The sequence below is a fragment of the Momordica charantia genome (genome assembly GCF_013281855.1).
Source record: "Momordica charantia cultivar OHB3-1 chromosome 6 unlocalized genomic scaffold, Mcharantia_2.0 BLBB01000006.1, whole genome shotgun sequence".
In the NCBI taxonomy this organism is placed as follows: domain Eukaryota; kingdom Viridiplantae; phylum Streptophyta; class Magnoliopsida; order Cucurbitales; family Cucurbitaceae; genus Momordica; species Momordica charantia.
In genome coordinates, this window is record NW_028275164.1 from 23,649,092 (window position 1) to 23,664,439 (window position 15,348).

Here is a 15,348-nt window from a genome sequence, read left to right on the forward strand (position 1 = left end):
TCGGAGGACGTTGAGAATCCGTCCAAAACACAAGTTGTTGTCACTATTGGATTGGGTCGCCGCTGGTGTCGCCGACGAGGGCTATTTGAAAGGAAGAAGAAGAGAGAGGGGGAAGGGTAGGCGGCCCCTACAAGAGGGGAAAAAAAAATGAGTTTTAGGGTTTCAATTTAATTTTGTTTTCTTTTCTTTTATTTAACAAAAGAAACAAATTCATGATAAACCACCAATAGACTAATGTTCTAAAGAAATTAAGAGGAATAGACATTTCCTAATCTCTTTCTAAAATTAAAAATCCAATTAAAATAACAAGTGTTTGGAAAAAGATTTAAGAGAATAACTTAATTTTAAAACCAGAAGAATAAAATCTAAAAGGAAAAACTAAATTAAGACTTGATTAAAATCCTCTTTGTAAAATTGGCTAACTTAATTTATTTTCGTCCAACAAAATTAAACTTGAATTCTAATTTAAATCCTAACTTACCCAAAAATAGAAGTATTTAAATTATCAGTTTAGGGGAAAATCCGAAAGTACAAATTAAATCTTAAAAGTAAACTAACCCGATAATGCAAGTCGTTACATTTAGGGTGAAAAATAATATAAAATAATGGAAATTGACTCATTCCTAAATATTTTTTCTTTTAAAATGAAATAGAAATACGAAAATAATATTTATTTTTAAGGGGATTCAAAATTTATTAGTGGAAATTTCTACCACCTAAATTTTCTTGTTAACTTAAATTGTAACAATCCCTAAAAAAATAGTATATTCCATCAAATTAGCTTCAAAGATTTTAAGCTAATTAATTACTTTTTTTTTCTCTATGTTTTTTAAACGTCACAAAAAATCAACTTTTTGACGACCATTTTGTGACAGTTAAAAACGGAACACTCCGTCATTTTCCGCCAAAAACGCGCCTCAACCTTTTGTGACGTTTTTTAATCGTCACGCAAAACCAACTTTTTGAGCACCATTTTATGACGGTTAAAAAATGTCACGAAAGGTCAAATATCCGAAAATCTCCATTTTTTCCCTCCAAACATGCATTTTTTGCCTTTCGTGAGGCATAATTTTATTTTGAACAGTATTTTACTGTTCATGAGCGTCACGAAAACTCAATTTTCTAATAGTGGAGAAATAAATTTTAGAGGGTATCAAAACGAGTGTCCAAAATACAATATGATTACCTACTATGGATTAAGTTCACGTATCAACGATAATATGGAACTCTTCAGCATATATAATGTAAATCTTTTGTCAATTCAAGCATAACTTAGTAAATAAACCATCTGTCAAGTTCAAAAGTACAATCTCCCACTCATGAACTAAAAAAAATCAATGAAAATTTACTTACAATTTCAAAATCTAAAAAAGGAAACTTGGGTGTTTACTTCCATATTGCTTGCAAGATTGGCCTTATCACACCCAATTACTTTTTGAATCAAAATAAAAATTGGAAAGGAGAATGAAGGAATGATATATATAGAAGAATGGGCAGTTTATTAGGATGTGAGAAAAAATTAAGATTCAGATGAGAAGTGAGGAAGCAAGATTCTTTCTTTTTCCTTTTTCCCTCCCCTTTCATTTTGAATTGATTACAACACCATGTGTTGAACCTCTCTATGACCCTAACCCCAAACATTCAATTTTCAAAATACTAACAAAAAAAATGGCCATAGAAATCACTTTTTTCAACCTTCAATGATTAATCTGCTTCCTCCTCAAAAGCTTTCAATCGGCTACAACTTCCCTTAGCGCAACCGATTGGTTCCGGGGATCCTCATTTTAAGACCTTCCTGCCGAGTAAGGACGAAAGTCGGTCTTTACTCTTTAGTGATCCACCTTCCCTACACCTGCAAAGTCGTGTGAAACTCAATTTAGTTATGCAGTTGATACAACCTTTTTTTTCACTCTATCTTTTTCTAAATGATCGTAAATTCGAATCTTCACCCCATGATGTGATTTTTAAAAAGAAAAAGGAAACATAAATTCTTCTCTAACCTTGCTCTCTTTAATGGTCTCTCTCTCTGTTACTTTCTTTTCTTTTCTCTAACTTTATCTTCCACTCTATAACACATATCAAGTCATTATCAAACATATATGATATTTTTTTTGTTTCTATGAAAACATTAAACCAAAAACTAAGGCCACATTATTCAAAACATTGAGAATTCGGTAGTCTGAAAATTTAGGATATGTGAAATATATACTGAAACTAGTGAATAATGTCTCCAACCCTGTTGTTTGCAGTGATCAGCCACAGAAATTAAGATAGAAAATACTCACCTGAATCCTGATTATCACTCTTCTAATTTGCCATAACCTCCTGATTCAATTCTCCAAATATATCCGGGCAGTCGTCCCATTTCCGTTCATTCCTTGCTTCCCAATATCCTCCGACGTACCGAAAGGTTCCGTCTTCACTCTCTCTCTGAAACCATCTTGGCTTCCACCCGTTCTCTTGTAACTTCCTCGACTGAAATATACGAACGATAATGAATCACAAAGAGAAAACCACAAGTAGAAATTGAAAAGGCGAGAGGAAAGAAGAGGTTGCAACGTACGATTCTTTGCCTTTGTTCCAACCGTAGCTTCTCCACATTGGCCTTATCGTATTCGCCATTTTCGAGATGCCGTTGGTCTGGTCGAAGTCTGGAATCCGTGGGGGGGAGCATCTCCTTAATTCCGTGATCAAATATCCAGGATCAGACAAAGCTATACAAAACAATTAGAGATGTACGAAAGGGGTATGTATATGGTATAGGCAAATGCATGCTAAATGACTAATAATTTTCCCTATACCTTGAGCCCTGGTGTAAGCTCATTCAGAGTGATTGCAAATGAAGTCAAATTGTATCGGGTGAGGTTCGGGGGCGGTTCGCTGCTTTTCCACAACAAGGTACCATTGCAACTCTTTGAATTATTTACATTCTCGTGGCCATTTATATAATACATGCTGTCGTCCCACTTCCCAAACAATGTCGATACTTTTTTCCCGGTAGAATCTTCGACGTATCCGTGAACCTATATAGATGATGTAGAATAGATTTGAACAAGTTTCACTATGGAAAAAACAGGGCAAAAACTGTCACAGAAGATTGAAGACGAACCTGGTGGGGATTTCGATCAAGTAAAGATTGCTCTTTGAACTTGAGGCTGCATGAATATTCCCGATTACCGCGTACTTGCATGATACCGTGGTGATCACAATACAATTTCCCGAGTATGAGATTATAGATATTTGTTGTCACCTGAGAGAATAATAAAATGAAATTCATGGGAAGAAATCTAACAACTTTGATATACGGTAAGAAATAGAATCATATATATTAATTTTGGTATTTGGTTGACAATAGCAAAGCAAGATATACCTTGCTCCACTGGAAGATCTCGCCATCATCGAACTCAAGAGTCAGAACTCCAACAGGATCGAGCTGAATCGACCTTCCCCAGAATTTGGACTGAAGGTTGCTATCTCCCCAAAACTTCCACCCTCTCCCTTCGCAATGGCATGCAATCAGGGTCGGGTGGTGGCTCACCTTCTCTGAGAAGAACCGAATTCCTTTCTCTGGAAAATCCGCTTCGTAAGTCTCCCCCAGCAGAGGATTGAACGGCTTGCAGTGCCTCCCTCCCGAGGAAGCGTACCCCGAAACTGCAAATGCTGCAACATTTGCAATCCTCTGCACACCATTTCCCTGCACATACAAGACAAGTTCCCAATTTCATTTCAATGCATAACTACACATGCTGAAAACTTGCCTGAAGTTTAAAAACCTATATTAGACGCTCTTCGAAGTTCAAATATCCATAAGACATAACCTTTCAGGGACAAAACTTGTAATTCAACCCAAAGTTTTTTATATTTTCTATTAGTCTCACCAGTTTTCCTTGCTCATATGCCTGATCCAATAGATATGAATACTCCAAATCTTCACAGCATTTCTGAAGGGATGATATCGGTTCGTTGAAGTAGACGGGGAGGCATACTCGTGTAAGATCCTTTCCTACATTGTCTTTGATCATTGACCACAGGCTCACTCGTTTCTCCTTCTCCACTGGCTCAGGAAGCCGTTTTCGCCTTTGAATGTGCGAATATCTGGAGTTCTGCAGCTCTAACTCCCTCATGTCACCATTGCTATCAACTCCATCATCTTCTAAACCTACTCTATACGACCTGCCATCGATGTCATCGACAAAAGGTTCGCTAAAGCATTCTCTAGTGTCATAAAATGACACTTCGTCTTCGTCCGAAACCTCCTCCTCAAGCTCTTGCTTCTCAATGTCGTCCGACGTGGTACTGCATTCTACAAACCAGATGAAAGTAACCAATATGAATCTTCAGACGAAACCATTCATTTCATGAACTACTCTTTTAACAGTTAATAAAATTTTATGCATAGTTGAGACTAATACAGTAACCAATTTGTTCCATGTGGCGAATAGCATTTTTCATACACCTATCAAACTTAAACAACATTACTTTATCAAATCACATCTCACATTTCAATCTCCCAAGAGACATCAAAACCATATATCTTAAGATTTTAACGAAACAGAGAAGGAACCTAGACTTGACTACCATAAGCAGCAGAATTTTCTTTTGCTTTAAAGATTTGACATGCATTTCTATCAAACATATACCACACACTGAGACAAGAAAGAAAAAAAAAGTACACTTGAAACCAGAGTTCAATCAAATAAGGAAAACAAAATATAAGGGAAAGAACCACTATATTTTCCACGTTCTTCGGAGGAAAGATCATGCTTCGTCAGTTGGAATTCACCATCAGTCATTCCAGAAACTTCAGCCTCAAAATTAGCAGCCTGGATATAGCATGGTAAAATCTACTATCAGGCACATGAGCAAGATCATATACACTAAACCATTTGAAGTCAACCAACAAGTATCAATTTATCGACCCGATTGAGACTAAACATACACCGAGCACAAGGACATTGTGCCCCAAAGGACAAACTTATATTAGAGAAAGAAAAGAAGTGCTCAAGTTAGATGTAATCATTGCCTAAGTTAAACTCAGATGCATGTATACACTTAACATAGTCCGTTAACAGATCAATACTTCACATATCTCAGACATGAAGTAATCTACTTAAAAAATTCATATTCCATTTGTTTATCGATTATGCCGAAGCGAGCTAGCATTAAGTAACTGGCATTCATATGCATGTGAATATAGAATATCCTAAGATGATCATATATAATACAAATGGTCTAAAAGATAAGAGCTGCCTCCAATCGACACAATACTAACAATGCCGAGAAGGAAAGGGCTTCTAAAGAAGAAACATTACCTCCAACTGCCTAATTGTATCAAGCAAGTTACATCGTTCTTCACAGAGAACTTGAACCTGCCCTTGAATTTCCAAGAATTCGGAGAGCATTATCTGTTCGCATTCATTTACAACAGTTTCTCCTATTCCGTCTTCGATTAAACGCTTCTTTAGTCTCTCAGTAGATACCGATAAATCACTCGGCATGGGGGAGAGACTATAATTCAGCGTGGTTAGAGGACACATGCCGCGATTGGAGGCCAGAGCTTGAATCCAAGCCCCTCGGTCACTCTTTGAATTAGTTCTCAAGTGAAGAGTCTTTGTGGCAGTGAATATATAGAATCTCCTATCATCCGACTTGCTCTCTCGAAATGATGCAATCTGTGTAGACAAATTTCAGGTATCATAAAATGGCACATTCAAAGCATACAATAGTAGTAGAGAAAAGCCATTATAACACACATTCTTCTACTTTTACTTCTCCCAAAACCAAACCCAGAAGATTATGAACAATAACACCCGCTGGAGAGAAGTAGGAAACCTACCCAATGCCTAAAATTCCCCCTTTTCTTCTTCTTTCTTTTGGTGGTGGTTTCCTTTTGATTATATCCATAAGCAAGCCGCATAGTAATTCGCTTTAGAGTGAACTCTTAAAAGGGTAGCCCCCAAAAGAGGGAAATAAACTTAATAGGAAAAAATGGAGTCAATCAATAAACACAATCCTTCAACCTAACCTCTTTTTTTGTGTTGTCGGCTAAAGCAGAAAACTAAAAGAAATAAACAAATTTTTGAAGCTTTTAAATTTGCAAGTACGGACACCTTCCGCAAAATAACTTCGAGGTGAAATGAAATTAATCTTTGAAACAGTAAAAGGAAGGAGGAAAAAGTAGAGAAAGAAAGATAGAATTTGAAGGGTGATTTCATGTCCAACAAAAAGGATGACCCTCGTCCATCAGTTCATGAATAATAATAATAATCATAACCCTAGAGATGAGCAAAAAGAAACTAAAATGGCTCCCCTAATCCACCTGCGGATGTGACCCACTCAGACATCAACAAGCAGTTAAAAAGTGTGAAGAAAGAAATTCCAATTAAGAGGAAGACCCAGAAGAAAAAAGAGATAGAAATATGAGGAACAATGCTAGAATCCTGTGGTTCACGCGTTTCCATTAGCTCAGATTTCAAGGCCCCCTGAGAATCTGGCAAAATCAGACTATGACTCAGAGACTCAGAGGGAGAGAGAAAGAAAAAGAGAAATGCCAGGAATGGTAAAACACAAAGCTAAAATGCTATTCGAATGTAAATGTTGCCCATTACGGAAAGTCTTTTTTTCTTTAGCCCAAAAAGTATCTCCGATTGCAAAGTTTCCGATGCTCTGTTCTGTATCAGCCATCACAATTCAGATCTCAGACATTTTACCTTGAGATGAACCACGCCCACCGTTTTCTGGAGCTTTCGCCTGTCCCCCCTCGGAACCCGATTGCTCGAAATCTCTCCGATCAATCTAACGTCGTCGTTTGGGGTAAGAAGGTTCAGATTCTCCGGCCGGCGGATCTTCGCGTACGACAATACGCCATTGCGGAGGAGGAACCACCTCGATCTCCACCCCTTCCCGTAGTTGGTCCACTTGTGGAGGACTCCGGCGACCGTGGATTTGGATCCCGGCTGCCGTCTGACACTACACCCATCAGATCCATCGGAAAACGCCGCCAGACTCGCCGGCATACTCTTCGTCCTCGACAGCGCCGCCGCATCCTCCGTCGACTTCTCTCCAACCCCACATCCGATTCCGAAACTCTCCACCGAGATGCAGCACAGCGGGTGCATTTCCTTCACTTTCATTTTTTCTTCTTTTCTCCAAATCCCTCGAACTCCGATCAGAAAACCCAAACCCAAATCCCCCTCCTCATGAATTCACCCAACAAATTCACTCCACCCCCAATCGAGACAATCAAGATTCGAGATCGAATAGCACCCCCATAATAAAAATGCGCACAGGATGCGAAAATGTGCCAAAAAAATTCTAATAAACAACACTGACAGAGTCTCTCCGTTGCAGACGGGGCTGTTAAAGGGAGAGAGAAAAAGAGAGAGGATTTTGCTTGTAATCGATGCGAAGAACATAGTAACTTTAGGAAGATTACTTATATATACAGCAAAGAATTTAAGGAGAGAGAGAAAGGGGAAGTGGGTCATGGAGGAGGATGTGGCAGATGGGTAAATTAAAGGAGGGCGAAACGGATTACCAAAATTTGAGAATTTTGGAGAATCAAAATAAAAAGAAAAAAAAAAAGTGTTCTTCATTTTTTTCTTTTTTTTCTGTTGAATAAAATGAAGGCTTTCTTTCAGTACGGACTGAGAGGTCGATGAAGACGACGACCCAGCCAGTTGACGATGAGTCGCAACTGCTTCTGAGTTCTAACTCACAACTTTTTTTCTTTTTCTTTTTCTTTATCTTTATTTTGTCTTTTTACTTTTTTACTTTTTGTATCTCTAATTTTGATTGTCAGATCAATATAAATTATGGAGCATCCCATGTGTACATAATATATATATATAGATAAGTTTTAGTGGCGTTTTTTTTTTTTTTGGAAAAATTGGGATTTTTGACGATTTTTTAAATTTGATTTCGACTTTTGATTATTTTTAAAACTTGTTATTTGTCACCTCTCTCATTCTGCATTACTCGTAAAATTATTAAAATATTCTTATAATATCTTTATTAAAAAAAAAGTAAATTTCTCGATAATTCCCTCCACCAATTCACTCTCCTACCCTTTTCAATTTGAATAATCACTTGAGAACCTAAAAAATCTCACTTTTAAATTTGAAAAATCAATTACTAATTGGAAAAAACAAATCTATGAAAAAAATCTAAAAGAAATGGTTGAAATTACACAATAGAATATTAAATATTTAATCGTTTAATATGAAAAATCAAATTTACATAAGTACGACACAAGACTCAATGTCGGGATTTAATTAACAAAGAGGACCAGAAATTAATACCCAAACTAAAATAAAAAGAAAAAAAAAAACTAGAATGACATGAATCCTAGTCCAAGATAGCACAATCCCAGATCCGGATTACATAATCCAGATCAGGATTATTAATCTTTGCATATTGGAGAGGAAGGATAATAAAAGAAAACGACGAAAGCTACCTACTATGAATATACAAATAATTTTATAGACGATTTTTCTCTGAATTACTCTTCACTGTGTCATGCGGACATGAGTAGTATTTTATATATATATATATATATATATATATATAAAGAATACAAAATGTATACAAATATAATAATTTATTTATTGTTCGTACTTAAAATTTCAGTTTTCCTTTACTTGATTCGCATAATTCCAAAACTACCCTTCCCGACTTTGTCAAGCTCAACTCTTTTTTAAAAGGAAGATCATCAAATCAAGATCAAACTTTCTTTCGTGGAAAAAATATCTTCTTCCTTTTCAGTCCACATAAAAATAAGTTTATTTTTTTAAGGGAAAATAAGTAACATTAAAATAAAATGTATTCCTTGAACTAAAGTTTAGAATCTCCAAGTACATATAAATTATCGAAATCTAATACTACAAAACAAAATTTGATATGAAAATAAAGGGCCTAAAAGTAAACCAAATTTAGAGAGTAATCAGAAATTAAAAATGTTTTTTCTTATAAATAGGACGATATAAAAAAAGAATATATATACTGACATTATTGTAATTGAGATAAATTGACATTATTGTAATTAAGATCAAATTTGAATAAGAATTATTGGATCATTATTCAATAACGACGAATATTCATCGTTTAGATATAAATCATCTTATCATAAAAATGTTCGATTCTCAATTTAACATTTGTGGGTGGGTAATATTTATTTATTTATTATTATTATTATTATTTATTTTGAGATATGGTAACATTTATCTTTAACTTATAAATAACATTGTCTTTTACATCTTACATACTTCAAACTAGTTTGGAAACACCGAGGCGGAAAAAAAGGATAACTCGGAAACACCCAACTCTTTACCAGTTTGACTATCTAATGTTTTTGGCCGACATTATATTGTTTTTTTTTCATTCATTTTTAAAGCACAATATAAATTTAAAATAAATCTATATAAAGTACCAAAAAGTCAATGATTATTATTTTATTTTTTTTTGATAAATATATATCTTAGTTCCTTTGGTTTTAATATTTTAAAATTATATTATTTTCGTGGTTTAGTTGTTAAGATTGTTGATTTATATGATATGAAATTTATAAGAGATTAAATTATCTATAGGAAGAAAATTTTCTAAGACTTTGTTCAATAACCATTTGATTTTTTTTTCATTTTTTGTTTTTTGAAAATTTAGCATTTCAAACACTACTTGTTGTTCTGTTATCTACTTAAAAAAAACATTCTCAAACCCTAAGTCAATTTTTTAAAATATAAAAATTAATTTTTATTTTTTAAATTTGAGCAAGAATTCAAATGCAATAGTGAAATAAATTTAAGAGCAAGTAGGTCTAGTTTTTTTGAAAAAGAAAACAAACAACTAGAGAAAATTGGTAGAGAAAATTTTATTTTTCTTCCTCTTTTTTCCTTAGAGGTGAAGATTTGGAATCGTGAGATCTCCGTCAGAAACAGGTGTCAGGTGTCAGTTACGGCTGAGCATGTATGTTAGCTTTGGGTAGTTAATTCATCCTATGAATTTATATCAAATTCATTAATTATCATGTCATATAAGTTTATTATGAGTTATTTTTTACTATGTCATCTTTGTTGTTTTTAGATTCCTTCAATCAAATGAATGGGTAAATATGTGTAGTTTTGTTTTCAAAAACTATTTTTATTATGTAATCAGTGAAAAATGTGAAAATATGTTTTAAAATTTTGAATTTGAAAATTTAAAAGTTCAGAATTACACTAAATTAAAAAAAATTTGATAAATATATTATTTTATATTATAAACTCATTTCATCTTTTTATTCATATTAAAAAATATAAAATATGATATATTATAAATTATATAACATTGTAAAATAATAATTCTGAAAAAATTATAACATAAGCGTTTAAAAATTAATTAATATTATTTTAGATTGCACTAAATATTTTTTTGGTAACTATCCTACCACATAAATAATCTTTTAAATTTGAATTCAATTTTCAAATATGTATAAAAAAACAGTAAAAATATGAAAGGATTGAATTCCTTATTTTGAGATCCAACATAGGCTAAATTAAAACAGTAAAAATATGGAAGATCTGTTGTTGGAGAATTTGGTGCGTTGGATTGGTCAATGTATTGGTATGATGAAAGGGACGCAACGGTGGATACAACAAAACTTTTGCGAACCCTTCAAAACGGGGTAGATTCCAACTCCTTTCGTAATTTACAAACTTTCCCCTTTTTTTATTCTATTCTTAAATAATCCTAATTTAATTCATTCTCCTTTTTCCTTAGAAAAATTATGCCACAACCACGTGGCCGAGTAACGGTGGTGGGCCATCAAGTGCGTGTGCCACGCGTGATTGACAACTCAGATTCATGACCCCATTACCCCTCTCCATAAATATATAACTTAACTAACTCCCGTCCATTCAACTCCAAAAATTATCAATTAGGAGGAAAAAAAAAGGAAAAATACTTCAAAATTAAATAATAGCTAAATCTAAAAATTTTTTGAATCGAAATCGGAATCATATATATAACAATTACTAGTATATCTTTTTTTTCTAGTTAATTACAAATATATTATTGTGCTAATTTTCTTCATTGCAATAATAGCGGATTTTAATAAATTTTATTACTATAGTATTAATAGTAAATATGTTTTATTATAACAATTTATTTCATAATAATTAATAATTAATAATAAAAATAAAAATATATCAACTAAAATACTTCTTATTTAAACACCCACATTTAATATAAAATTTTATTATTCTAATATTTAATGATAATTAATTACCTTTTAAAAAAAGCTATTGATATTAATTAATAATAATAAAGTAATTTTAAATTTTAAAAATTAAATATAAATTTATAACATTTTATAATAAAATCATATCCACTTATTGTATAATTTTTATTAAAAGAAAAATTATTAGTAGTATAAATGAAAAAAATAAAAATTAATTAAAAAAATTATGTGTAGGTGAGAGAGAAATGGTAGAAGTTGTAAATAATTATAATAAATATATCCGATCTACCGATTAAGAAACAGAATGAGACTCATAAGTTGTAGGAGAGTAATGAGATTAGATTTTATAAGGCATGAGATTACAAAGTTTGAGAAGTCCCTATTTGATCCTATTTCTACAGTTGGTAAATACCATCAAATAAAAAAATTGATTCCCTTTTAAGTAAATATGACTTAAAAAAATCTTCAATCCATCTTACATCGGAGGTCCTCGAAGAGACCAATCTATCAACATGTCAACCCAAAATTAATATCCAATCTATCTTTTTCCATTTAAATGATCTTATTGGATTAGAGATTAACACAAAAGCAAAGACATGATCAGGATATTAAATATCAATCGACGTGTCAACATTTTCATCGTCATTTTCATGTATCAATGGATTCAACATCAACATGAAGGCAATCGACATTTTCAAACTATTGCAAAAAAAAAAAAAAAAAAATCAACAAAAAATCAACAAAATAAATATAATATAGACATAATATTAATATTAATCATGTTTAACTTAAAAATGTTAAAATACTTTTTTTTAATTTAAATATTTTTAACAATTTTTTTTTGTCTTTATAACCTTTCAAAAATATCCATCGACATCAACATTTTACCGGTATTTCTATCGACGTTTCGATAAGATTGAGACATCAACATTTAACATCTTAGGCATGATTCAAAATGTGTCCTTTTTAACTCTAAAATAAAGTTAGTAGGAAAGAATTACAAAATAAAGTTAGTAGGAAAGAATTACAAAAATCATCTCTAAATGATAGACTGTTACTATAATACTCTTTTAGAAAGTAAAGAACAATCTTATCCTTACCACTATATTAAATGTTTGACAGCCGAGAGAAATTTGGTCATGACCATTAAATAGTCAATTTTATAATGATGGTGAGGAGAGGACAAGATTTGGTCATCACCATGAATGAAGCAAGTATTTTCCTTTTAGAATATAATTTTTTGGTAATTTGGTCATGATTTAATTGCAACAACTTATTATAAGTAATTTGCATACTTTTCAAGTTGCCTCAACTCCTAATCTTAGTAGTACACACTCACACCATTCATAATGTGACACCGTTATTAAATGTTGTTGATATAGCAAACAATTAATGAAAGTAGTATGAAAAAATCTCCATATACTACCATAGTACTAGAAATTTTTTCCTCGTTTTACATCGTAGCATGTGATGTAAAGACAATGACATGGCACGTAGGGTGGATATTTAATAGTTTTTAAAATGGAATAAGATATTGAAAAAGGGGAAGGGGAAGGGTTGGAAACCCTAAAATCCCTAATCCCTAGTCCCTACACTTTGCTTCAATTTCATCTCTCGAAGCAAAAAGGTCTCTTCAAATCCAACCCATCAATAGCGTAGCGTGCAATTCTTATGTTTCCCTTTTTACATTTTCCACATTTATCTAATTCGCAATTCATCCTCTCTTTTTTTTCTTTTTTTTTTTTGTGTGTGTTTCATTGGATCCTTAAATATCTAGATCAAAGATAAATTAATATAATATTTTACATAAACCTTTTAGTAACCTAATGTCAATGAGTATATTCAACTCCTCACTCTCACATGACCACATGTTTTTGAACTCAAAAAAGAAAAAGAAAAAAAATAGTAACATAAGATATTCTATTCATAGAATTTTGACTATAGTGTTTGTTTATTTGTTTATTTTCTTTCTTTCGATAGTATTTGAAGAAGTTGGCTATAAATAATATGGTTTAAATGCGAGAAATGAATTTGAACCTACTACCGAAGATGAGTTCACGTCGACATATATAAATAATATATGATATGATAGAGGGTGGGGTTCAAAATCTAATCAATGTATGTGAGAGTGGGTGTAGCGAGATGGTTGTTAGGTGGCAGGTGATGAGTGAGAGAGAGGGAAATCAAGAATGTCAAATCAAGTATGAGGATTAGTTACGATTTTGAATTTTATACAGTCAAGGTTAGTTTAGTTCAACATTAATTGACATGATTTAGGAGATCATGAGTTTAAATTCCCATTTGTATTTGAAAAGTAGAATTTTTATATTATATACACGCTCTTTATAGATATTTATAATTTAATTTTTGAGATATTTTATAGTATTCTCAATATCAATGATTCTAATTTGGCATATTCTACTCCCACTAAACGCTCTCAGAATATCCCACAGCCAAACAAATAGAAAGAAGAAAGAAAACTTAGCAAGGACCACCATGATACCTAAAGTATACAAAAGTATTTAAAAGGAAAGGGGTAGTATATATTTAGCAAAATTATAGAAAATTACCATCACAATGTGGGGGTTTTTGTCTCGTGACTCGAGGATGTAATGAAAAAACTTTATATACATCCAAACAATCAGGAAAAACAACAATCATAATGAACAACGTGTCGTTACGCCACTCAGATACAAAGGGTCAATAGAATAATGATGGTGATACGATAAGAATCTCAAACACTAACAAAATTAAATTCAACAAACTTTAAATCCTGATCGATCAAAAGAAAAAAAAAACAAATTGAATGATTGTTAGAACCGAGAAAAGGGTCGGAGAAAGAAAGCAAACAAAAGTGGCTATCAAATCCATGTTTGTAGAGTACCAAACATGGACTATTTCTCACCATCTCCATCTACATACCAAAGCATCCAGCTGGGAAACCAAAAGGCTCCAACTGGTCCCGTTGTTCTCCTCTTCTTCCTCCTCATTTTATTCCGCCATTAATATTAATAATATTATTATTATTTCTCGAGTTCCCACCGGCATTGCACGTGCCTGCCACTGGTACGTCCATAATTGGTAGGGGATAAGGAAATTTTTTATAGTATGGTTGGTTGTTATATGCGTGTGATAGACAAAGCTGTGACCATTAATTGGTTTGGGGCCAATGTAGCTTTAAATGTGGTATCCAAGTGGAAATTTCCCTTTTATTTTTTAAATTATTTCATTTGATTTCCTTGTTTTGGAAAAGGAAAAAAAAAAAAAACAATTTCAGCTCAACAGTATTACACACTAATTTAGATTTGTAATTAATAATTGAAGAAGTTTTTTTTTTCTTTTTTGGGTGGGATTGGATTTGGTTGGTATTGAGCAGATGTGCCATAATTTTGTGGTGCAGAAATTATTAGGGTATGAAATGATGAAAATAAATATTTCTTTACTTTTGGGGTTTTGGAATTTTGTTCTTTTGGATTTGTGATTCTTCCACATATGCACGTGATTCAATGGATGCTAATAGTGTCAATGTTGACCAAAAAAAAAAAAAAAACACTCATTGAAACAAAGTTGTTAGTGTTGGGCAGTTTGAATAATTATTACATCTAATTTTATGAACAAATATCTAATCTCAATTTAATCATTAGCTCTTACTTTGACACACTTTCTAACATCTTTTTCAATCCCTCTCCCTTTTAGCAATTCATTTGTTCTAATTTAACACATATTTTAGGGTGTGAGGTAAAAGAAAAAGGTAAAAAGAGTAGTAGGTGGTGCCATTATTGGCTGCAAAGGTTAAAATTTTTAAAAGTGGATTCAGATTCACAGAGAGGATATTGGTTTTAAAATATGTGATCATTTGGGAACAAACAAAAGGAGAGAGAGTGTAAAAATGGCCTCCAAATAAATTCTCTCTCTCTCTCTCTTCTGCAAGCTTAAGAAAGAAAAAAGAAAAAGAAAAGGGTTAAAGCTCTGCTCCTTCATCAGGTCCTTTATGTAATCTTTTATCTTTCACTGATAAAAATCTTATACATATTTGTGCAAAAAGACATGCATGCCTTTTAAAACCAAATCTATAACCCCTTCTCTCATGCAATCCAATTTTTGCCTTCTCTATAGATCAAAGGGTGCCAATTATA

At 32.6% G+C, this 15,348-nt stretch overlaps 1 protein-coding gene across 4 annotated transcripts; it reads right to left on the minus strand.

Moving 5' to 3' along the window:
• Nucleotides 1-1,478: 1,478 nt before the first annotated feature.
• On the minus strand, nucleotides 1,479-7,454 carry LOC111023341 (oxysterol-binding protein-related protein 2A). Of its 4 annotated transcripts, XR_002603103.2 has the most exons (11): nucleotides 6,711-7,440; nucleotides 5,313-5,672; nucleotides 4,727-4,823; nucleotides 3,879-4,303; nucleotides 3,371-3,694; nucleotides 3,110-3,250; nucleotides 2,802-3,023; nucleotides 2,564-2,677; nucleotides 2,286-2,475; nucleotides 2,001-2,066; nucleotides 1,479-1,852 (listed from the first exon to the last, which is right to left on the minus strand). XR_002603103.2 is itself a non-coding variant. In XM_022300760.2 (10 exons), exons 1-9 carry the CDS (start codon nucleotides 7,131-7,133, stop codon nucleotides 2,308-2,310), a joined length of 2,274 nt encoding a protein of 757 aa, XP_022156452.1. In that variant the 5' UTR covers nucleotides 7,134-7,433; the 3' UTR covers nucleotides 1,479-1,852; nucleotides 2,286-2,307. The 4 variants fall into 4 exon arrangements, 2 of the variants coding, with proteins under 2 accessions (XP_022156452.1, XP_087981640.1); XM_022300760.2 differs by lacking the exon at nucleotides 2,001-2,066 and having other exon boundaries at nucleotides 6,711-7,433; XM_088125514.1 differs by lacking the exons at nucleotides 2,001-2,066; nucleotides 6,711-7,440 and adding an exon at nucleotides 5,837-6,694.
• Nucleotides 7,455-15,348: the final 7,894 nt, after the last annotated feature.